This window comes from Heloderma suspectum, chromosome 13, assembly GCF_057233095.1.
Source record: "Heloderma suspectum isolate Gila_16-S chromosome 13, 16-S_ref, whole genome shotgun sequence".
NCBI lineage: Eukaryota > Metazoa > Chordata > Lepidosauria > Squamata > Helodermatidae > Heloderma > Heloderma suspectum.
The window spans coordinates 12114767-12140346 of record NC_139470.1 but is presented as its reverse complement, the minus strand read 5'-3'; the positions used below and the strand labels follow the sequence as shown (position 1 = coordinate 12140346).

The 25580-nt window shown below is 46.7% G+C and overlaps 1 protein-coding gene across 5 annotated transcripts in view; it reads right to left on the bottom strand.

Annotated features, from left to right (window-relative positions):
• ULK1 (unc-51 like autophagy activating kinase 1) overlaps positions 1-25580 on the bottom strand; it is a 127503-nt gene that overhangs the window by 76496 nt on the left and 25427 nt on the right. For 4 of the 5 annotated variants that reach the window (XM_084820028.1, XM_084820030.1, XM_084820026.1 and 1 more), the window contains exons 4-6: positions 18917-18949; positions 12416-12452; positions 1494-1667 (exon numbers count right to left, since the gene is read on the bottom strand). In XM_084820028.1, the coding sequence (XP_084676154.1) occupies positions 1494-1667; positions 12416-12452; positions 18917-18949 (244 nt within the window). The remainder of the gene's footprint in view (positions 1-1493; positions 1668-12415; positions 12453-18916; positions 18950-25580) is intronic. The other variant, XM_084820029.1, reaches the window with a different exon arrangement.

The window sequence follows — 25580 nt, the reverse complement described above, 5'->3', positions numbered from 1 at the left end:
TGTGGCTTCTCACAGACTTTGTTGGCCACTCTGGGAAACAAGACGCTAGGCTAGGGGCTCCATCCTATGCATGTGTAGAGAGAAAAAGTCCTACTACTCCCAGCATTCCCTAGCCAACCATGCTAGCTGGGGAATGCTGGGAGTTGTAAGGCGTTTTTCAGTCTAAACATGCATAGGATCATGCTCTAGGTGGACCTTTTGGTCTGATCCATCACAGCTCTTCTTATTTTCTTATGGAGCAAGCCATAGGAGAGGGAGAACTATAAAACTTCAGAATTGTTTTCCATCAGAAGCAATCCTGAATCACCTTGCCTATTTGGTCATTCTTGCCTATCAGATAAGCCTGCTGTTGACCAACATGAAGCCATCTTTTTGTTAAGTAGATATTCAAAATTATGGTACACCTTAATGAGGGTGCTTCACCTTAGCCCAGGTCTGGCCAAAAGGTAGATCACAGACCAGTGGTGGACCACCAGCAGACCACCAAGTGCCTGCTAGTTTCTGGGATCCTTTGAAAGAATTCTGGACTGGATGGACTTTGGTCTGATCCTGCAAGGATTCTTATTTTCCTAAACAAGACTGCATGCTCAAGATCACTTAGCACAGATTAACTATGCCTTAGCTGTTCAGAGATCCTGATGGTGCACTCTCGCTTAAAAAAAACACAAAAACCCAACACTGGTACATCATGAGGTTTCTAGAAAAAGGAATAAAATCAATAAATAGACCACACAGGACTCACGTTAGCCTGCTCCTGCTTTAACCTATAGATCAATCAGTTCAAGCTTTTAGTTGATTAAGAAGTGGAAACCAATTTTAATTAGCAGGCTTCAGACTGAAGTGTTGTCTTTCTTTCTTTCTTTCTTTCTTTCTTTCTTTCTTTCTTTCTTTCTCTTTCTTTCTTTTTGAAGCCATTCAGATTCTGGCAGCATTGCTTAATACACAGAAAGCTACCACACACTTTAGGCTATTCTATCTTGGCTTAATAAGATGAGATATGTGTGAGCTTTGTGCCCATGCACGCATCCCTTTCCCTCCCCGCTTTTCCATGCTCCATGATGGAAGATTCCCTGGCTTAACCAACTAGAATTTCCTGTTGTGTCCAAACCAGGAAACTATGGTACCAGGATCAAGCCAGGATCTTAAAACAACTTCAAACTGTAGTTTAAGATCCTGGCTTGTTCCAAACCTGGTAACCATAGTTCCCCAGTTTAGACATAAGGGGAATTATGGTTAATTGAAGACTTCCTGGCTTAACTGCGGTGCACTGAGAAGGGAGGCGAGGAACAGGCTGTGTACGCAGGCAAAAGGCTTGTGCCAAGTAAAATTGTCCAAACTGGCTCACCTCCTTCAAAACAAAACAAAACAACACCTACATTAAGGTTTTTGCCTTTTACAAACTCATCTGAAATTTAAGCAGATCGATACGTTTCATGGTGAGATATTTAGAACTTTAGAAGTATTTAAAATCGGTGGACAGCTCTAGTGCTTACCAATCTTTATGCGGATATTATTGGGGTTTGATTTCTTGCCCCCCGTGAAAGAAAGGAGGATATTCTGAGGTTTCAGATCCCGATGGATTATCCCTTTGCTATGTAGCACCTTCATGGCACCAGCAATCTGCTGGAGAAAGAGCCGGATGGTATCTTCACTGAGTGTCCTCATACCTGGGGAGGGGAAGTGGTGGCAGAAGGAAGGTGAATCGTTGTGAAACCAGCCACGATTATAGACGGTCGAGAATGAGTATGCGGGATGAATACTGCTATCATTTGTCACAATCTAACGCAGCAATGAACGTACGCTGTGCAAGGGCCAATTAAGATCAGCAGGGGCGCAAATTATTTATTTAAAACAGTTTCATCCTGCCTCTCCCGTGGTTCAAGGCAATTTACGATTTACAATTTAATTGACTATAAAATAAATAACCCCCCCAAACAGTACAATCCTTACAAAAAACAATACAATCCTTAAAAATATGTGGAAGATACACTGGTGTGTTCCTTGGTTCTGGTTATGTTAGTGTAACAGCACAGAAAATATTAAAGTTGAGCTTTTGTTCCAACAACAGGCCTCTCTACTTCAACTGCACCACTGTTAATTATGTTTTTATCCCACCCTTCATCCAAGGCAGCATACACAATTCTCGCCGTCCCCTCCTTTTATGCTCACAACAAGACTTTCAGGTAGTTGGGCTGAAAGATAATTAACTGCGCCAAGGTCACCCAGTGAGGTGCATGGCTGAGCAGGGATTTGGAGCTGGGTCTTGTCAGGCCTTCTTCAGTACCCCAGCCGCTGTTCCATATTTGCCCCCATAGGGGCCAAAACAGACATTACTGTGAATGTGCGCCTAACAACTATGTCTTATTTTCTAGAGTAGGCTCAGGGGCCCCAATCTGGATCAGGACCCTAGCGTGAGGGGTAGAGAGGCTTCTAAGAACTGGATCCTCCACCTACTCTAGAGTAAAACTGAAAACAGAACAACGAAAGGATGCAGCTGCTAGACATGCATATGAAGTAATATCTGTTTTGACCTGAAGATCAAAAGTGGGTCTCAGGCGTTTGTGCTTATTTCCCAAAGTTTTCCCCTCATCATGGGATCAAATGGGCTAATCCTGCATCTATTTATTTCTTTTTGAAAACGGAGGATCAACTGTTGCCTGCTACTTCCTTGTTCCCGGTGATCCTAGGGGCACTGGAATTTAAACCATCATATCACCTGGCAGAGCTCAGCCTGAATGTCCGCAAACCGTCCTCCTCTTCCGTATCATGTTAAGACTCCGACTATGCAGACATCCTGACTACAACATCCAATCAGACTTTCCCTCCTCTGTTTCGGCCAACCTGCTTTTTTGTAATATCTTGCCTGATGAGGAGATCTCAAGATCTCAAAAGCTTGCACACTTTTTGTCATCTTTGAGTCGCCTCAATGAAGGTATTATACTACATAGTTTTTGCAGTTTTTAAGACGTTGATGCTCCCTGAGTCCAAGAAGTAGAACCTGTTTAGACTCAAGCCTTCTCCCTGCATGAACCACATGAAAGGCGCATTATGTGATTACCACGGAGTGGGGCACTGCTACCAACCCGCCCCCCAGACATCCACGTGTTGACACAGACATCTGAAGCGACGTGCTGCTTGCGTGTAGACTTGTGTGCGATCAGGACCCCCGTGGGACCCTCTTAAGTTCAAGGCAGTGAGCATGGCTTGTCTCCCCCACTGCCCATTTTATCTTCACAATAACCCTGTGAGGTAGGTTTGGCTGAGAAATGGCAATTGGCCCAAGGTTGCCCAGTCAGCCAACTGGGAATTTGAACCCAGGTCCTACTCCGCCACTCTAGCCACCTCACCACATTGGCTCTCTAAATCAACATTTAAATCCCAAGGTTTAAATGCAGCTGATTAATTGACTACAGATTCTTTAATTGGCTGAGAGCCCTAACTCGTGAGCGGCATGCGCCGGGAGTTCAGGCCGTTTGATTTCAGAAGAGGCGGCCCTCAGGCAACTGAATGTGACAGGCCTTGGCATGAGTTCAGAGACGTGACAGAGGTGACAATTTCAAAATGCCTCAAAAAGTAATCATGGGGCCTGTGCACACCTCACTGATTTGCCTCACCACGGCTCAGTGAGGTCAGGCAACACTCGCACAAAAGCAGTGGGGAAACAGTATCCACCTCTTCTGACACAAGACATTTTGTCCCCCTCTGAGGTGGGGAAACAGTATCCACCTCTTCTGACACAAGACATTTTGTCCCCCTCTGAGGTGGAAAATCCAGATCTCTCACTTACACACACTACAAAAATCTAACAACTAACGATTTGTCCTATTTTCATGGCATTCAAGATAAGCCGCCTCACTCAGTCTAATGGCAGGCCCGTCCCAGCTGTCCCCTGCTTAGTTCTGTCTTGCTGGCTATGTACTCTTGAGGGAATTATTTTATTTTAAACATTTCTAGGCCACTTTTTAGGCCAGGGACGGGCAACTTGTGCCCCTCTTGATGTTTTGGCCTACAACTCCGCATCATCCCTCACCACTGGCTACGGTTGCTGGGAGTTACAGCCCTCCAGATGTTTTGGCCTACAAGTCGCTCACCCCTGGTTTAGTCCAAAGCCCGCACAAGATGGCTTACGTAGAACATCACATTTCAAACAAGAACAAGAACAACCGTATCACTGACACAATTCACAAGCCAGCCACACCGCTACAAATTAATGAAAACAACCGAAAACCATTTCAAACCAGCAGCCCTACAAACCCTTAGCTGAGGGCGACCTGAAATTGGGGTTTTCGAGCCCCATTAAAAAAGTGGGTTTTCGAGCCCCATTAAGAATGCCTGTAGTGATGGGGCCATATGTAAATCATTTGGGAAGGAATTTTCTTGTCAGTCACTTTAAGTCTTTCTTTTTCTTCTGAGAAATGTTGTTATTATTAATAATAACAATTCTTATTTATTATGATTGCCATTTTTTGACGGACAGGTGGGATATAAACTAGAAGAAGAAGAAGAAGAAGAAGAAGAAGAAGAAGAATTTATTTATTTGTACTGGGAAGCATTTGCAGACCCCACCTGCAGTTTGAAGTGGTACAGTCCAGGTATGAGTATACCACTTCAGTGAGAACTAAGCCTTTAATTCTGTGTTTCTCTCTCTCTCTCTCTCTCTCTCTCTCTCTCTCACCCCTGTCCCCAAACATACACATTCCCCCTGGATCAGAAATACATGAGCAGGTACTTTCTGAGGGAAGATTTACAGCACTTCAGCTTGGGATTCCCAGTATCAGACAGACAGAAATAAAGATGACGAAGGAGGTGGGGGCAGACACCATCGAAAAGCGAGCCTAGTCAGCGGCACACAGAGGAACATGTTGTCTATGCATCACCTGTTCAGAGAGGGCAAGGTGAGCTGATGCCAACCCTCAGGGCTGCTTGAGAGATTCGCCAACATGCACACTCAGCGCACAGGCATGATGACTAATGCGGAGACAACATTTTGGCAACAAGCAAACACAGCTCCTCTTCCGTCACGTGAAAGGACTGACATCTGAGCTCATCCTCAAAAGCTGGGCAGTGAAGTAAACAGAAGCCTGGCTGGGCAGGAGTTACAAGACTCAGAACCCATCCAGTGCCCTGCAACTGGGGGCCCTGGTCCTTGCCCAGAGAACTGAGGAAGTGGGGCTAGGCCTGCAAGCTGCAACAGCGGAATCTAGGAACTGGGGCAACACTAGGCATGTTGAAAAACTGATTATTTCATCGGTGACCAACCTGAAGCATAAGCTAGGAGTTAGGGGCACCTCTGGTTTGAAGCCAAAGGGCCCAAAGGCTAGGCCACAGTCCTTCTTTATATGCTGGCTTTCTAATTGCAGGGATTTATTTGGTTTTTTTCAGCATGGGAAGCACTGGCAACCCTCACCTGTAGCATGAAGTGGTACAGTCCATTCGACTGCACCCAGCCGCTGAGAACACAATCCCAGCTGTAGTCGCATTCGCTTTACTGGCATGCTATATAAAGGTTGCTAATTCTAAAAATCTCTCGGTTGTTAAGAGTGCTATTTTGCATTCAGAAAAAAGGGTTAAAAGTTTCATTGAATGAACATGTTTTGCAGACTGGCTGGCCCCTTACAGAAAACATAACTCCATTAAGGCTCACTTTCTCCCAACAGAGAAAGCGGAGGGAGAAAGCATAGCGGGGTGAGCAGATGAACATCAAGCATGCAATGCACAACCATCAAGGTTCCTTTTGGTCACATCTTTCAAAACAGCCATGCAGAAGGCTGTCAAACCATTTCCATTTGTCCTTTGCTATCAATATTCAGGGCTGTGCATTTCCACACTGGTGTAGAAAACACCCTGAATGTGGTCCTGGGCAGTGAGCCAAGCTTCAGAGAATCTCTGCTTGTTTTTTTTTTTTTTTGTTTTTTTAAGTAAGGTTCTAGCCCTTATGAATGGAAAGATAAGCTTGAAAGTGGGTAGGCACCTTTCAAAAGCTGAACAAGAATTCGAACAATCAGAAGCTAGGGCTCCTCCCCTCCCCTCTGGCCACGACAGGTAGAATATGAATAAATTACTCAGAAGCAAGCAAATTGGCTCGACTTGCATTGTTCATCTGGATCATAGAATGCAGGGGTTCTCCAGACAGAATTGAAGGCTAGGTAAAATATGCCAGGATAATAAGGTAACACAGGAGCCCAAAATAACCGTAACGTCAGACAGTAAGACATTACATTCCAGATAAAATTGCCCTTCCACGTCTCACGGATGAAAATAGGAACACGTTTGTAACACCCCAATCCTCATACCAAGGACCGCTGCCCAAAGTCTTTCCCTCACCCACCACTACACATTATGGAAATCTCAGCTGCATTTGCTTCACGCGTTTACTAGTCTTGCTCTCCAGTTAATTTGAAAGAGCCAAGATAGTGTGTAATTCTTTGAATTAAAGATATATTTGGAAAGCGTAATCGTCTTACAATATGTTATCAAGGAATTATATATATAATACACACACACACACACACACACAGCCGCTGCCGCAATGGGAGATCCAGCTGTCGTCATTTTGCTGTCTGAGGGAAAGGAGGAAAAGGGCACCCCCCACACACCCATTCCCATGTTAAGGCGCAGAAGGATGGTCAAATTATGTTGGCACCTGAGGCAGAAAACCCCACAGGTGCATCTCCCCCTCCCTGGCAGTAAAAATAGAAGAGTAGTTATTTCATTTATTGTTATTAACAACTGGCTGCCTTTTCAGGATCTCCAAAACTAGCTGCCTGAGACAGCCCTCTCACTGGGCCTAAGGGTAGGGTTGGCCCAATAAATGCCTTATTGTTCACGCGTTGTGAATTAGCTGCATATCCACTATAAGACGCACTCCTCCTTTGTAGGTTTACAGCGAAATCCTATGCGTGTCTACTCAGCAGCAAATCCCACTGAGTTTAGTGTGGCTTACTCCCAGGTGAGTGTGTATAGGACTTCAGGTTCAACAGTGACCGACCGGGGAAAGGAGCCGAACCATGAAAGGTGACCACTCAAGCAACTCACACTAATAAAGATTTAATAAGGTATGCCCCCAAAGGCCATGAAACGACAGAGATGGGGTTTTACAAGGAAACAGGGACTGCCCCCAGCAAATAGGGCCAGTTGGAACAGTGATAGATAAGATATAGTCCAAGAGTCTGTGTGTCCCCTTGGGAGAACATTACACCTACATGGCTTTTTGGAGCTTCTTGTGAGGAACAAATGTAATTTCATACTGTCTGTTGACATAATAATTACAACTAGGACCTTCAACAAAATGTTGCAGCATAGAGTACTCTTCTCAAGTCACTCATGCCCTCTGCTCTCCTCCAGGATATTCCATCTCATTCACCCTTCCCTACCTGGTTCCCCCCACCCCAACAGTCAGCCAGCATTCAGAGTATCCCAAGTCTCCACTGGGCTGTTCTTAGGGGAGAGGGTGCCCCTAAGAGCTTTTCTCTAAAGATGTTTTGTACTTCTGCAAACTTCAGCATTCCTCCCAGCCTGTTGATACTTCCCCTGTGTGCATATGTGTGTGTGTGTGTGTGGGGGGGCATTCTTACACTCAGAGAATTGGGACTGCTATCAGTATACAGAATTCATTCCCTAGACTAATAGATGCATTTCCAAAGTCCATCTAAACACCGAGATAAGAGGAAGCCTGGCAGATCTCCCCAGGGAAAACATTCAAGAGTTTTGTCACCACCACCACCAAAAAGGCCCTGTCCCCTGTATTTGCCCATCATACTTCCAATGGTGACAAATCAAGACAGCAAGGCCTCTGAGGCCAATCTTACGGCTTTGGCAGATTCATACAGAAGGGACTCTGCAATGTGTCAGGGGTGTTTCTGAACGCAGGGGGTGGGATAGTAGTTCAGATTCTCAAGGAGAACCACCAGAAATGGGGGAGGTATTTTCCCAGGCTAGTCCAGACATGACTAGGCAGGCTCCTCAGGTTTCAAAGGTCCAGCTCATGTAGGATGAGGGTCACTCTTCACCACCACCCTGCCCCCCCCCCGGTGAGAGACAGCGAACAGGGAGAGGTGGGGTTTGGGGAGTATGATTTAATAGATATGAGGCCCAGACGCAGAGCAAAGAGAGAGAAGGCAGGGGCGGAATTTACTCACTCTACCTCATTAGCCTTGCATGAAAAGCTGTGCTTAGAAGCCTCACGAGACCTCCCCCCCCTAAGTTAGGCTAGTGAGACCACCTTCCTCTGAGAGTCACTGAGAATTTGCATCTCTATGACCCTGTGAAGTAATGGATTAAAATCTGCAGACTGAAGCCTCTTGTCTGTGTTTGTTTCCGCACTGGAAGTTAAGTGGGGGCAAAAGGAATCCTGACACAGTGGATGTTCTCCCCTATGTTTATTTGGTAGAATTTGAGGCACTTTCATTTATTACTTTGGCACAGAATTTTGATTGATTTTTTTTAAGCACACAGTACACACAACCCTGCCAAGACTCCTTCAAATTCCAATTGCTAAACCAGATGAATGACTGCTCCACGCTTTGCACTCAAATCTGAACTAATAATTCATAAAAAGTTAAATGCTAGCTCTGGGGTAAATGCGAATTTGCCTTTTTAATCCTTCGGTTCCAGCAGTTTAACATGAAAGAGCTTTAAGAAGCATCTGATGGAAATTTTCCCTTTCTTTCTCCCACGAATCAACTTTGCACAAAATTAACAAAGAGGACGACGACAAACTAGATTAACATTGCTTGTTTAAACGCAGACCAAAAACCGTCCAAGAAAGAGATTAACAAACACGAAGAGACAGCTTCAATCTTTTAGTTAGCATGCAAAACTAAATGCTTTTAGAAAGGAAGCAAGAGGGAAGAAAAGACATGCATTCTAAATTCACCGGGCCTTCAAAAGTGCTGCTAGTTAAAAATTCAGAAATACTGCAGGTCGGTGTCTGTTTGCAGATCCCAAACATCTGCAGATCTGCTCAAAACTTTATCACCATGAGAATTACTGGAAGGAGAAGACCAACCAGAAGACCAAGTGGAAATGAGCATTCTTGTCTTGGGGGGTGGGGGTGGTAAATGGGATGGCTGCTTCAGCCCGGCAGAGCATAGGAATTGCAGAATCTGAGCAATGAGGGTGCAATCGATAGGACTGTGCCCTTAATCGATAGTGTGTGTAGCACCATCTACATGCATGATCCTTTAAAAAGTACAAGACAGGCCTCTGCCCAGACAGATGTACTATCTATAATTCAACGCAGGGGAGGTGTGAAGGTTTGAAGCCTACAGAGGCAAAGGGAAAAAGGGTCAGGCTTAGAGCCCTGGAGTTTTTGTTGACAGGGGGTATCCCTCAGAGGAGTAGTTTCATTTGCCTGATTAAGTTTCAGTTTCATTTCCCGGGTTAAGTTCAATTTCTTCAGGTTCGAAACAGTACTTTTGGTTTTGAGGGAAAAGGGTAGAAAAAGAAAACAAGACAACCAGTAAGGGCAGAGATGGGGAGACCAGAGCCTGAAGAGGGAGCAGGAAGAAGCAGCCTGGAAAAGTCTATGTACAGCTAGGGTAACTTGCATTTTGCAGCTTTTATTTTCTTTTAATGCCTTTTGTATTACTCATCTCTATTGTGTAAATACCTTTAGTTGTGATTTGCTTGCTTTAATTTACCAATAAACTGTTGTGGTTAAACCCTGTGTCTAGAGTGTCAGTCACCCCAAGTCTACAGCCTAAACCCCACATTACTGGAAAGGAGAAAAGAAGGAAGGTGGGACTTTTAAGGAGGACATTACTGGAAAGGAGAAAAGAAGGAAGGTGGGACTTTTAAGGAGGCAAGAGATCCTTAAGGAGTTGCTCAGGGGGTGCACGTCATAAAGGGAACCCTGACAGGAGGAAACAGAGAAAGGGGTGGGCAATGGAGGCAGAGGTAAATAGCGGGAGAATGTACGTGTTTATTTCAGCTACATGTAGTTAGGCCTAGCTACAGTAAAGGAACCAGGGACACTGTGCCAAAGGCTTCCTGGAAAATAACAGTTAATGATTGCACAAGAAAGGTAAAAAACGTTAAAAGCCCACTCAGTTCACCCACACCCTTCTGAATCCTTCTCAGTGCACGTGTGAAAAGGGTAGGAGTCAGGCAGGGCCAGCCCTACCATGAGGTACAGTGAGAGCAAGTGCCTCAGGCAGCAAATACTGAGGAGGGGGAGTAACAAGGTGGCCTGCCTTATGCTTCTTGGGCTGCCTGCTACACTCAGGTGTAGTGGAGGACACTGTCCCCATGTGAGTGTTGAAGTAAAATTCAACTGACAATCCAGTCAGCTTCTGTGGGTGGAACTGGGAGCGAGGGAGCACTGTCTTGTCTTTCGCTTCAGGCAGCAAAATGGCTTGCGCCGCCCCTAGAGTCATGAGGACTAGTCTGTTTAATCAGGCAGACAGGATGCATTTCATGGATACTGTAGCCAGGCTGCAACCCAGAAACTGGCACAATGCTTTTAAATTCCTTGGGAGATGGGGAAAGAGAGAGAAATTGAGAGCCCTGGTTTCTCCTACCTGGTTTCCCTCTGATCCTTTTCTCTCCTTCCTGCCGAATATACATACTCACATGCACACACCTGTTCCCTAGTCGCTCCCTCCCCTTCCTGTATGGCACATCTGGTAAGCCTAGCTGTGGAGCATGAGTAAAAAGATACCCAGCAACCAAACAGTCTGGCTTCTCTATGACTGCTGTTTCACAGAGTGCTTCCCAACCTGGCCAGCTATTTCACTGTGGAAAGCGAGAACGTGACCACAGAGAATGAGGTCACCTCCAATCAAAGTATGTGTGTACGTGTGCGCGCACGCGCACACACACACACACAATTTCCTGTCCAGACAAAAATGGCTGCACAGATGTCAGCTACTGCAAGCAAAAGGGCTGTGGGGGATGGAGAGAAATGGGCCCAAGAGACAGGGTATGCAGGGAAACCAGGGCAAATAAATGAGAAGGGAGGAAGCGGAACTGGCAGTGACTAGTTGTGACCAAGTTAAGCCTGAAAAGAAAAGAAAAAACAGAAAAGAAAAAAAGAACAGAGGGTCCAGAACCGAAAAGTAATCCAGGCCCTGTCCTGTCCCAGATCACTGGGACCCTGGTGCCACTATGACAAGATAGTGTTTCAATTTGTTTTTTTAAAGGAATAGGTAGAAATCGTTGCAAGGAGGAAGAGCCCTACAGCTCCATCTCCTCCCCAAAACAGGGGGTGGGCTGCAGAAATTGGGGTTAGGAGTTTTTGTTTTTGCAAGATTAAAAAAATAAGATAAAGGGCAAGTTGTCATTGGGGACAGACAAACACCTTCCTCCTTTCCTTCATTCGGTGAGCTTCAATTGCCAAGCCTTGCCTGAGGCGGTGGTGGCAGTCAAAACAAATCAAAGGAGCAAAGAAACCCTTTAATTGCAAGAGCCCTATAAACAGAACGGCACTGCGGAAAGTCACCCCACCCTGATCAGTCATTACTGACCCAGATTATATATACACCTTTGAAGGGCTTGAGAAAATATGTGCCGGGGAAGTCATTCCAAAAAGGCGTAAGAAAAGTCGCCAGGTCAAGTCTGCCTCACCACGAAATAGTTCTGCGCCAGATTGCTTTCGCAACACAAAAAAGCAAAGAGGCTATGGCAGCCTTTCCCAACCTGGTACCCTGCAGATGCCTTGGACACCAACTCCAGGGGATGATGGGACATGTAGTCCATGGCATCTGCAGGGCACCAGGATGCAGGAGGGTGCGCTCTCCTTATTGTCGACACTCGACTTAACTGCTCTCCTCCGTACCATAAATAAACAAACCCCCTGCAATTAGAAAGCTGGCATGTAAGCCAAGCCCCTTTCCCCCTGACATACTAGTTGTCTACGTGCAAGGATTTGTTTATATTTCAAAATGGTTTGCAGGCACCTGCAGTGCAAACCAGGACAGCTCAGAAACAGGTTTACCCACCATCCCCTCCCTGAGAACTAGGTCTCGGGGCACTTCATACATTATGGCCTCCAGGCGGAAGCCACAGAAAAATACTTCTGTTGCAGCCGTGTTCCACGCAGCGGACCTTACTGTTGGTATGGTGCCTACTATCTAAACCTCCTCATTTCCACAGTGTTTCTCCAAACCAGCGAAACAGTAGGAGAGCCCGGCATTGCCATGCCACCTCCAGCCTAGGGATGGGGCAAAGTGCGAGCCAGCCCTGGAACACCACCACAGTGTTCTCGATCCCCCAAACTAGAGACCTCAGGAAAAGCCAGAAGCCAATAAAAGGCCCCACCCACCCAAAAAGACAGCAACAGCAAAAGCAGTGTGCACAAATTTTGCCACAATCGCTGGGCAGGTTACATATCACAAGGTGCCATATTCTCGTTGCAAACATTTGAATACAACATTTATCTTTTGTAAAAACACTAGACAGTGAGGGTGATACTTACTGTGCAAGTAATCTGCCAGATCACCACCATTGCAGTACTAGGAGAGAGTGGGGGGAAAGAGAGAGAGACATTCATAAGCAGGTCAGTTGAATTGAGGGGTTCCCCCTGCCCTTTCATGTTAAGAAACAGAACGAGCAAAATTACATTTCAGCGGGACTCTGCAAACAAGTGTCAAAAACAGATTTCTGGTTATTTCCTGTCTAAACGATCGGGCTTTGAATTGCAGGACCATTGCCAACCATTTTAAAACAACCAAGGAGATCTATATTGAAAAGGTGTGTGTCAGGGGGGAGATCTGCTATTTCAGAGTGACATATCTGGAGTCCAACCTGGTGCTCTCCAGACATGTTGGAATGCAACTCCCACCATCCCCAACCATGCTGCATGGGGATGATGGGAATTGCAGTCCAGCACATCTAGAGGGCGACGTGTTGGGGAAGGCTGAACTACACTGACTGCCAGAGGTTGCCAGACAGGGGTCTTTCCCAGCCCTGCCTGGAGATGCCGGGAAGTAACCAAAGATTCTTCTGCATGCAAAACCCCGAAACGCCAGCCCACTGGGCTTCTGCAGATGGCCATGCCCCTTTACCCGATGCCGCCCCTTTCCCTAATTGTTTGGTGGTTTCCCAGTTTCCCAGCATTTGTGCAGTTATTTCCCCCCGTTCTAAAAGGTTGAAATGCTTCTCTTAAGGCTTCGTTCCTGGCAGTCAGAGCTTGAAGCTGGTATTTTTGGCCCCTCCCCTTTCATCGTTGGCCCCACCCACCACTGGAACACGGCCCCCCGAGAGCTTCTCTGAAATGCAGCCCTTGGGCTGAAAAGGGTTCAACACCCCTGCTTAAAACGGAGGCAATCCAGGCAGACGTTCAACAGGTGATTTTCCTTTTTCTGGCAAGGAGATTCCTCACAGGGTAACCTATACTTAACAGGATAACCTTCATATATACCACCCTTCAGCTTCTCTATTTTTTTTTTTTTGAGGGGGGGAATGACATTAAATGCAAGAAGCATGAAAATAGCAAGGCCGGCCTTCTTCCAATTAAGGAAAGGGAGCCAGAGTAACAAGCCCACCTCCAGTGCAGAGATATTCATGTTTCCAGGTCCAGCCAACAGGAACAGATCCTGTTCCTTCCTCTCCATTACTTTTTAAGGGGATGATGAAGAGTAATACACAGATCCTGGAGACCAAAAATAGTACAAGCCTTCTAACAAACATGGAGCATTTCACTTTAGGAGGCCAGGCCAGCACCGAGATAATAACCCAGGCAATAGATTAGCTGATGCTTCCTATCTCTTCTCAAGAAGCTTTTCCAACAATTACCTTACAGAAGGGGTTTTGCTTTCTAGATCAGTGTATCGTTTTCTGAATATTGGAGGCCTACTGTGCTCTTACACTTAAAAAAACCCCCATGTATTTATTTCACAAAATTGATAGCCTGCCTTTCCCGTACAAGTGTCAGAGGAATCTGCCTGGAGGGGGGCGGGGCTCGCTAAGCGTACATCAGCTTGCCCCCCTGGACTTTGTCTCGCATTCCCACCAGCTGACCTGACTTGCCCTCCATCAAGTTGGGCCAGTTAGTGGATATCTGATTTTTTTTTTTAATTTGTGAAAAACGCAAGTTGTGCAAGTTGCAGCAGCAATGTGCACAATTTATGCAAACTTCAGCCGTAGTTCGCACGAATTGTAGACGTTGCGGCCGTATTTTGCGCAAATTATACAAATGGCAACCATGATTTGCACATATCGGAGCTGTGATTTGTGTAAATTGCAGCTGCGATTTATGGAAATTCACACATTATGACCAGCATTTGTATAATTTGCACGAATTGCTTTCACGTGAATTACAAAACTCAAATGCTCCCAGATTTCAGGAAGAAATCCCCAACTCAGCTCGCAAAGGCAAGCCGAGTTGGGGATGCCGTGGAAATCTGGCGAGCTGAAAAAGGGCCAGATTTCTCAGTGACAGACATCCTACTTTCCCGACAATTAGATATATCCACATTTTCTTGATCAATGAGCAGGCATCCTCCTGGGAACTATAGAACAGCTCAGGTAATATTGCCTTCAAATACCTCATTCTCTTTTTACCCTGCTGAGTCTAGACTCTTTTACAAGACTGCACCACAGGGAATCCCAGAAGCAACACGCACATCTATCCGTTCTGACATGGGCTAATTTATGCATCTAGTGTTGGCCCCTTATATAGCACCCCTCCTAAAAGAGGACAGTGATTTGCATAAAATGTGTATGTAGTAATTTATATGCACATTTAGAAATCATTACAGTCATTTAAAGAAGGAAGGAGCCTGGGGAAGGAGGACCAGCCAGCAGCTGCACCGGGTGATCCTGAGCCTGCTTCTGCCCCCGCCCACAGGTACTTAAGGTGGGGCTGCCAGAGGCTGCTCGGGAAGGAGCCTGGGGAAGGAGGACCAGCCAGCAGCTGCACCGGGTGATCCTGAGCCTGCTTCTGCCCCCGCCCACAGGTACTTAAGGTGGGGCTGCCAGAGGCTGCTCGGGAAGGAGCCTGGGGAAGGAGGACCAGCCAGCAGCTGCACCGGGTGATCCTGAGCCTGCTTCTGCCCCCGCCCCCGCCCACAGGTACTTAAGGCGGGGCTGCCAGAGGCAGCGCCTCGGCGTCGTGCCAAGTGTGACGCTAAGTGCGCACTTAGCATCGCACTTGGAGTCGCGTAGGACCTGAAGATCTACCCACCTGCCTCTCCAGAGACACCAGCAGCCACAACACCAGCAGCAAATAGCAGCAGCAGCAGAGGGCAGCAGCTTTAAAGACAAGGGGAAGGGGCAAACGTGGACTATCTGCTCCTTCTTAGCTGCTGTTCTCTTTTATCTCTTTTATATTATTTTAAACTGCTGTGTATTTTATATCTTAATATTTTAATATGTGCCTGGGAGGACTATTGGGCAACTCAGGGGGTGGGGGAGGTGCCACCATAACTGTGGTCACGGGCAGGGGGAGGTATGGCATTGGGGGATTAACAGGCCAGCTGAGGAGAAGAGGGGCTAGACACCTTACAGCTGTCCCCTCTTCTGGTTCTTCCCCCAACCTGATGGTTCCTGGCAGCCTTACCAGTCTGCCCTCGGGTCTGGTGGTGCTGCTGCTGAATGCCAGGTCGGCCCAAAATAAGACCTCCCTCATCCATGATTTGATTGTGGATGAGGGGGCTGACCTGGCATGTATTACTGAGACCTGGGTGGGGGAACTGGGAGGGGTCACTCTCTCCCAGCTGTGCCCTCCTGGGTACTCGGTGCAGCACCAACACTGACTTGAGGGTCGGGGAGGGGGGGTTGCTGTGGTCTATAGGAATTCAATCTCCCTCTCCAGGCTTCCTGCTCATTCGAGTGCAGATCTTGAGTGTCTGTACCTTGTGTTGGGTACCCGGGACAGATTAGGGATTCTGTTGGTGTACCGCCCACCCCGCTGCCCATCGGACTCCCTGCCTGAGCTGACGGAGGTGGTCTCGGACTTGGTGTTGAGGACCCCCAGGATGATGGTCCTGGGGGATCTCAACTTCCATGCCGAGGCCGCTGTATCCGGGGCGGCTCAGGACTTCATGGCCGCCATGACAACCATGGGGCTGTCCCAACATGTCATCGGCCCAACGCATATAAAAGGACACACGCTTGACCTGGTTTTCTCAACTGGGCAGGTGGATGGTGATCTGAAAGTGGAGGAATTAACATCTGTCCCTTTGTCATGGTCAGATCACTTCCTGCTGAGGTTTAGACTTCTGGTGGCCTTTCCCCTCTGCAAGGGTGGGGGACCTATTAAAATGGTCCGCCCCCAGAGATTAATGGATTCCGATGGATTCCAGAGGGCTCTGGGGGATTTTCCTGCTGGTATGGCTGGTGCTCCTGTCGAAGCCCAGGTCGCTCTGTGGAATGCAGAGATGACTCGGGCGGTTGACACGATCGCGCCCAAGTGCCCTCTCCCTCTGAGCAGAGCCCGGCCAGCTCCTTGGTATACACCTGAGCTGAGGGCAATGAAGCAAGAGGGGAGACGGCTGGAACGCAGGTGGAGGAAAACTCGTGCTGAGTCTGACCGAACACAGGTAAGAGCCCACTATCAAGCCTACTCTGTGGCGGTGAGGGTGGCAAAGAGGCAGTTCTTTTCCACCAGCATTGCATCTTCTCAGTGTTGTCCAGCGGAGCTTTTCCGAGTGGTTCGCGGCCTGTTACATTCTGGGCCAGGGAGAGAGACGGTGGAACCCACGGTAGCACGCTGTGACAAGTTTGCGCGGCACTTTGAGGATAAAGTCGCTCAGATTCGTCATGAATTGGACACCACCATTAATGCAGTTCCATTGGTAGAGGCGTTCAGAGCACCGTCTGGTCCAGTTTTATTGGATGAGTTTCAGTTACTGAGGCCTGAGGATGCAGACAAGGTGCTTGGCCAAGTCCGATCGACCACTTGTGTGCTTGACCCTTGCCCTTCGTGGCTTATTAAATCAAACAAGGAGGGGTTGTCCAGCTGGGTCCAGGAGGTGGTAAATTCCTCCTTGAGAGAGGGAGTGGTGCCTGCCGCTTTAAAAGAGGCAGTAATTAGACCACTCCTGAAAAAGCCTAACCTGGACCCAGAGGATGTTAACAATTATAGGCCAGTGGCCAACATCCCCTTCCTGGGCAAGGTGCTTGAGCGGGTGGTTGTAGGACAGCTCCAGGCACTGTTGAATGAAACGGATTATCTAGATCCATTTCAATCGGGCTTCAGGCCTGGTTTTGGAATGGAAACTGCCTTGGTCGCCCTGTGGGATGACCTCTGCCGGGAGAGGGACAGGGGGAGTGCGACCCTGTTGATTCTCCTGGACCTCTCAGCGGCTTTCGATACCATTGACCATGGTATCCTTCTGGATAGGTTGTCTGGGTTGGGAGTTGGAGGCACTGCACTACAGTGGTTCCGCTCCTACTTGGATGGCCGATTCCAGAAGGTGGTGCTGGGGGATTATTGCTCTGTGCCATGGCAATTGTGCCATGGGGTTCCACAGGGCTCTATTTTATCCCCCATGCTGTTTAACATCTACATGAAACCGCTGGGGGAGGTTATCCGGAGGTGTGGGCTGAGGTGCCATCAATATGCGGATGACACCCAGCTCTACCTCTCTTTCTCATCAAAACCAGGTGAGGCAGTGGCTGTTCTGAACCAGTGCCTGGGCATGGTAATGGACTGGATGAGGGCTAATAAACTGAAACTCAATCCAGACAAGACGGATTAGTGGGTGGTTCGTCTGCCCAGCTAGGTGATATTCAACCTGTTCTGGAGGGGGTTGCACTCCCCCTAAAGGATCAGGTTCGTAGTTTGGGGGTGCTCTTGGATCCAGAACTGTCACTTGAGGCACAGGTGAACTCAGTGGCACAGAGCACTTTTTATCAGCTTAGGCTGGTATACCAACTACGCCCTTATCTGGACAGAGATAGCCTAGCTACAGTTATCCATGCTCTGATAACTTCTCGTCTGGATTACTGCAATGCGTTATACGTGGGGCTGCCTTTGAAAACGGTCCGGAAACTTCAGCTGGTCCAAAATAGGGCAGCAAGATTGTTAACAGGGACTGGCCTGCAAGCTGATATTACGCCAGTACTTTTCCAGCTGCACTGGCTGCCGGTCCATTTCCGGGCCCGATTCAAAGTGCTGGTGTTAACATTCAAAGCCCTTAACGGCTTGGGGGCCAGGTTACCTGAAGGATCGCCTCCTCCCATATGTGCCTGCCCGGACCTTAAGATCATCATCAGCGGCCCTTCTCCGTGAGCCCCTGCCAAAGGAAGTGAGGCGGGTGGCTACTAGGAGGAGGGCTTTTTCTGTTGTGGCACCCCGGCTCTGGAACGAGCTCCCTAGTGAGGTTCGCCTGGCGCCTACATTGTACTCCTTTCGGCGCCAGGTGAAGACCTTTTTATTTTCCCAGGCATTTTAGCTTTCTAAATTTTTATCTTTGCTGTTTTAAATCTGTATTTTAAACTCCTGTACTGCTGCTAGGTTTTATTGTGGTTGTATTGTTATATTGTGGTTTTAATGTTCTATATATTTTAAATTGTTTTATTGTGTGTTGTTTGGTTTTAGTTTTTGTGAACCGCCCAGAGAGCTTCGGCTATTGGGCGGTATAGAAATGAAATAAAATAAAATAAAATAAAAATAAAATAAAATAAAATAAATAAGAGAGATAAGATACACCTCACTGGGGAAGACTGTGACCAGGTGACCTGTAAACCTGCCCTGTCTGCTGTCCAGGTGGTACCTGCAGATAAGGAACTTCAAGTCTCCCCTGTTGCTCTCCCTTCTGATGTTTTGGTTGAAATCCCCATCCAGCCATGATGTTCACTAGGGAATGTTAAGCCAATTGCCATCTCTACCTCGCAGGGTTGTTGTGAGAATAAATGGTGGGGCAGAGAACTTTGTATGTGCTCCTTGAAGGAAGGGGAGCATCGAAACGCAACTAAGAGTGATCTTAACATCCCAGCGAAACCCTGGAGATAATATCAAAACATTACTCACCTCCATAACCAAGTAAACAGAGTTGGCCATTTCCTAAAAAGAAAAACACACATGGTTATTTTTTCCTCAGAGAGGTTTTGAATTTAAACAAGGGAAAACAAAAACAAAACTGTTGCCTAACTGAAAAGCGGTACGGGAAGAGAAGACCATGATAGTCGCTACATTTCACTTCATTTATTTATTTATTTGTGATATTTATATACCCCTAAACATAATAAAATGCCTAATGATGCAATCCTATGCACGTTTAGACAGAAAAAAGTCCTACAACTCCCAGCATGCTTGTCTAAACGTGCATAGGATTGCGCCTTAAGCGAACCTTTTGATGTTGAACCTTCAATACGACCCTCATATCTCATAATCCATTTTCTTTCCTGGAGATAAGAAGCAAGAAAACTTTCCCATACAGGCCTCACACATATAACTGGAAGCGGGAAGAGAGAGAGAAAGAAGGGAGATTGAATCATTAAGGGCTTAGAAAACAAGAATACTACATGGGTGCCAAAAATTTTAATGCAGAGTTTACTGGGTGGTTCAGTTCTGCACGTCTACCTTCAATAGCGCTGAGCCATTATGCCTCTATTCCTCTTGGGTATTCCTAGCTCTACGTAACAAAGATATTAAAAGGCTTAACTGTTTCTAGGTTAATGCAGCCCTCTGAGGTTTTGTAAACTACTGTTCCAGTAAAAGTAACACATACGCTGGGGAGGATGGATGATCGAAGGCTGGGGGGGGGGGGTGTACGCAGACCAATCTGATGGGTTACAAAATGGAAACAGAACGGCTACAAAAACTGGCGTTTTTGTTTCAAAGCCTCCAGGAAGAGAGGGGGACCACTTACAGTTTATAAATACCAATCCATAAACTGTTATTACCAATCGATGTAAAGAGTGGGTGTGGGAACCAAATCAAACAGGCATGAATTCTACCCAGAGTCCCATATATGTGCTAGTACTGTTACTGCAATACCTTAATCCTACTGGATGAGTAGGTGATGAGTACATAAAACAACAGGCTACCATCAGGACCTGCAACAAAATGTTGCAGAATGGAATGCTCTCCACTCAGGGTGCCAGCCAAATAGCTACACCTAATTCCAGGAAACTCCATTCTGTTCCCTTTCTCTGTTCTCCTGTTCTTTCCACCATAACCGCAACATATTCCCAATATTCTGTGGTCACTGAGCACGTTCAGTTCTCACTGGGACGTTTTGGGTTTCCTCGCCTCCTATTACGGTTTTTTTTGGTGTGTTTTTTTGTCTAAATGTAATGCGGGGTGGGTACTTCCACAAACCTTCAGGGTCCCCCAAGCCTGCTGATACCTCCCTCTTCTGCATGGATGGTGCCGTTTTAGCAATGTAAGAACTGCCGCTTGGAGAGTGAGTTTGCTGCGTTTATAGGTTTTTCTGCCCCCCCCCCCCCAGTAAATGCAATCCCTATTTTTGCCCTTAGGGGTGGTGGAAGAGAAGAACTACTTTGCTTAAACTTGGTTAGGGTGAATTTAGTTATGTATTTAATTAATTTATATCCCAACTTTACACCCCAAAATGGCGCGCAAGGCAGCTGAGAAGAACACAGAGGTTTTAAAGAACCAGTTGCCATTCTTTGGGATTCAGCTAAGAAGAGAACACCATTCACTTAGAGAGGCTGGATGTGCCTGATCTCGTCTAATCTCGGAAGCTAAGCAGGGTCAGCCCTGGTTAGTACTTGGATGGGGAACTGCCTGGGAATCAGGCTTCCTGCGCTGAGCAGGGGGTTGGACTCGATGGTCTTGTAGGCCCCTTCCAACCCTATGGTTCTATGAACACATAAAGTGTGAATGGCATCTTTCTATAAGCACCAACACAGGGTCGGGGAAACTATAGATCTCCATATGCTGTTGGTGCTCCCATCTTCCCTGACGACAAGCCATGCTGCCAGGGGCTGAAGCAAGTTGGGAGTCTAACCGCATCAGGAGGACAGCAAGTTGATGAAGTCTGGACTAGAACAGGAGTCCCCAACAGCCTGCTGGCACCTCCAACGGCACCCGTGAGAGGGTCCCCAACATGGAGCCAGCAGGCACCCACAAAACATTTTTAAAATTATTAATATTTTAAATATATGTACATGGATTTGTATACATTCACAGCAACGAATACATATGAAATGCATGCAACGTTCTAACAATGATAGAAACAAAAGCGGACCAGATATCTAAGTAAGTAATGTGGAGAGGGAGACATTTTTCTCCCTCTTTCAAAATACTAGAACCCGATAGGGTCATCCCATGAAGCTGATGGGTGGGAGATTCAGGACAGATCAAAGGAAGGACTTCTTCACACAGCACATAGTTAAGCTATGGAATTCGCTACCACAGGACATAGTGATGGCCACCCATTTGGATGGCTTTAAAAGGGGGTTGGGAAAATTCCTGGAGGAAAAGGCTCTCAATGGCTACTAATCTGGATGGCTATGTGTTACCTCCAGTACCAGAGGCAACGAGTCTATCCCACCCATGGGTGGGAGGGTGCTGTTGCACTCATGTCCTGCTTGTGGGTTTCCTGTGGGCAGCTAGCTAGCCACTGTGTGAACAGAATGCTGGACTAGATGGACCCTTGGTCTGATCCAGCAGGGCTCTTCTTATGTTCTCATCTAGTCAGAGGTGGTGTCTATATACCACCCATTCAAATACTGAAAGTGTTGTTAGGTCCTTAATCCATTGCATTATAGGAGGTGAGCATTTATCCTTCCCATGTTGCAATATCTTTTAGTGGTCAAAAGGGCACAGCGAATCCACTGACACTGACCATTTGTTGATTTCCAGGAAGCAAGTAAACAATTCAAAAAAGCCTGTGCATCAAAAAAGGCTGTGCATATTAAAGACTGTTCCAATACAACATTTATCCCTGTAATAACCTCCTCCTCAAAAGAAGCAATTACTGGACATGTCCAAAATGTATGTTTAAAAGAAGCATTAGCTGTATCGCACTGCCTGCAATTAGCTGAATTAGACAATCCCTTATTAAGGAGATGGTGCAGTGTCCAATAGACACGAAACAAACATTTTTGCTGAATAAGATGCAGCCTAAGATCCATAGACATGACAGGTAGAGGTTAAAGCAACGATCCACCAATTAGCCATTTTGTGGTGGTGCCCACTGCAGTTTCTCAAATTCCCAAGTGTCCTCATGAGTCCAAAAAGGTTGCAGACCCCTGGTTTAGAATACTGGGGGGGGGGGCGTTAAGGTAAATAAAAGCATGTTCTGGGGGATGTTGCAAACTGGCAGTCTTGAAGGATGAGGAGACAGAGAAAGTTTGCTATTCAGGGAGAGTGGGGGGAAGGAAAAACATGGAGAGTTCCTGACCGCTATGGTAGAGGAGAGGAGTTCACGAACCAGTATGGCATAGTAGATAAGAGAGTGCTGGATAACAGGTTCAAATGACCACCCAGCTGCGAAGCTCACTGTGTAATAGTGGGCTACTCATCACCTCTCAGCCTAATCTACCTCACGGGGTTGTTGTGAAGATAAAATAAAAGGGGGAAGAGAGACCATAGACCCCATCATGAATGTGAAGACCCGAGGGGAAAAAAACGGGCAAAACAGAACAATTTTAAAAGCCATTTTTTCCCTCCTCAACTTCTCCTCAGACAAAAACGTCCCTGAAAAAATAGATTTCCCCTATTTTCCCCTGTTTTTCCCCCATTTCTCTCGTGTTCCCCACTCCCCACCTCTGGGCTTTCTCCTCTCTGACCATGAACCTTTGGAGGGATAACGTAGTTCCCCTTTTACGATTTTGTGAGGTCTGATCTTGGTGGTGGTGGGTTTTTTTGCTTGCTGTCATTTGTTTCTTCTGTTGACTTCTATTGTGTTTGTTTTTAAACTTGCTTTGAGCGCCTTCAGGAAGAAAAGCTGTTTACAAAATGCCCAAACAGAAAACAAATGAACTCACTCAGTGATGAACTGCACAAACCTCTGGCATTCGCCATTCATGGCGTTTCAGCTTAAATACATAGCGTGTCACGCCATCAACAGCTGCAGGTTGCCAACTCAGTATTTATGGATATAGCTGCCCTATTCCAGAACAGGCAAACGGTTCACCCTCAAAATACCGTATTACATACTAACAAACCAGAGGCCCTGCTGTCAGCATGGAGCTAAAGTTCTCTCCTAATGCAGAAGTCTATGGCTTCACATAACAGATTCTGGCACAAATCCAAAATGCGATACTATCCATTTTATGATTCGGTACACCCCTGCCCGGATAGCCAAGGCCTAGCGCATAAGTTCCAAAACGATTATAATACAACTTTCTTTATGGACAGTTAAAGATAATAAACACTTGGAAGCAGAGTGGAAGGGGGCAGTGGAAAATGGCTACTTGTCACCTGTCAGCCCTCCACTCTCTTCCTCTTCCAGCCACCGGCCAAACTGTTGCAATGTCATGGAACGTTCACAAACATCCCAGTTGCTGAAGAGGAAGGGCTGGTTTTGGAATGTTGAGGATCACTGTAGCAGCAGGGGGAAAGGGAAAGTGGAAATCAGTTTGGCAGGCAGGGTGGAGGGAACCTCACAGAGGGCTTACGTGCAAAATGATGCATGGGTCAGATAAGTCTAGATGACAAATACTAGTTGAGAAATGATCTGCCAGAGTGTTGGCTGTGCAGAATTAAAGAAGAATTTCTCCTCCCCTCCCAAGATTTTTTTCGGGGGTAAGGTAGGGTGGGGTGGGCAGGTGGGCGAAAGGAAATAGGAGGGCAAGTCAATCACCTGAACAGCTGGTATGCTAGCCAACTCAACACCTGAGTTGGTGTTTTCGAAGAAGGGGTGCTATGAATCTGTAAAAGGTTATCCAAACATATGTGCAGGTCAGGACCCATAGAATCATAGAAAAGTAGGGTTGGAAGGGGCCTACAAGGCCATCGAGTCCAACCCCCTGCTCAATGCAGGAATCCAAGTCAGAGCATCCCTGACAGGTGGCTGTCCACCCTCGTCTTGAATGCCTCCAATGTGGGAGAGCCCACCACCTCCCTAGGGAATTGTTTCCATTGTCGTATTGCACTCTGGGATGATTGAGAAGAGATCCCGGGCTTCCTCTCTGTGACAACCTTTCAAGTACTTGAAGAGCGCTATCATATCTCCCCTCAGTCTTCTCTTCTCAAGGCTAAACTTACCCAGTTCTTTCAGTCTCTCTTCATAGGGCTCTGTTTCCAGTCCCCTGACCTGTGTGTTTTTATCTCTCTCCAAGAGGCAGAGCCTGGCTCGCCCCACCCCACCCCCCACCATCACAAGGATTTTGGCAAATGTAACAGGTGGCATATCAAACACCAATTCAGTAGCCTGTCTTAGCCTGCCTATTGTAAAACTACTTTGGGGAGGAGGGCAGAGGTGGACTTGTGATGTCCCTGGTTCCTAGCCAATCTGTGCTGTGAACAGATGGCTTCTGCTGCAGACACATAAATAACATAGCACCGATTTCTCCCAGAGCTCAAATCTTGGAGAGAAGATTGCATCTCTAGACAAACAACAACCCACAGTGACCTGGTTCGCATGTTAACGACAACCCAGAGTGCAGGTTGAATCATGGGTTGTCGCTGAATCATGGCTTGTCATTATGTGCAAACCCATGTGATAACCATGAACAACCCAGAGTTCATAACCCAATAACACACCATGTGTTCTCTTCCAGGGCTGTTCATGTTTAACAACCCATGGCTAAACCATAGTTCAGGGTTCACATAATGACAACCCACAATTCAACAACAACCCATATTCAATCCATAACCTGGGTTGTTGTTACGTGTAGTCCAGGTAAGTGTGGGCTTCCTCTTTGGGCTTGTGCTGTTCAAAATACGTTGAGTTCTATGCACCCTAATGAACATTCTCGGCACGCTCGCAAAACGATAATTCCTAGAATTCTTTCAGGGAGAACTGTGGCAATTAAACTTGTGTAAATGCATGTTTAGAATGCAGGTTCACCTGAACCGTTAATCATTACAGTTTGCTGAACTATTGGTACAGCTACCTTCTCTGGAGACTTTTATCCTGCTAAAACACTGAAGAAGCCAAGCAACACAGTTCTACGGATAGGGGAGGGGAAAATGGTACAAAATTCCCTGCCTCCTGAAGCAGAGAATTTAATTGAAACAGTGCGGTGGATCAACAGCTTGCCAGCACGCTCTCAAAATGGTCCCGCCCCAGTTCCATATTCCAACCAGGCTGACAAGCTGCAGCTCTTACAGCTGTTACAGTTATCAGGCCAAATATGAATATGAAAAAGGGTCTCTTTTGTTAAGGCACAAAGTCATTCCTGCCACTCTGATGTGATATTTCAAATGAGTTTTTGTCTAAGTTCTTCATAAGATGGAACCGATTTGGCTCACCTTCAAAAGAAAAACATGTCAGGTTAACTTCGTTAAATGCATTGACCTGGTTTGCATGTAACCCATGTTGTTTAACCCATGGGTTGCTGGGAACTGCTTCATTTCCCCTTTTCTAAACAACCCCGGAACGTCCATTCCTGGGTTGTTTGTTGTGATGTGCGAACCCGGAACTATCTGGATTGTTAAGGGGGAAGCAACCTAGAGTTCTAATCCAACAACAAACCATAGGTTAAAGTTCTGGGTTGTTTCCCCATCAACAACCCAGAATTCCAGATTTTCACGTCACAATGAACAATCCAGGTAG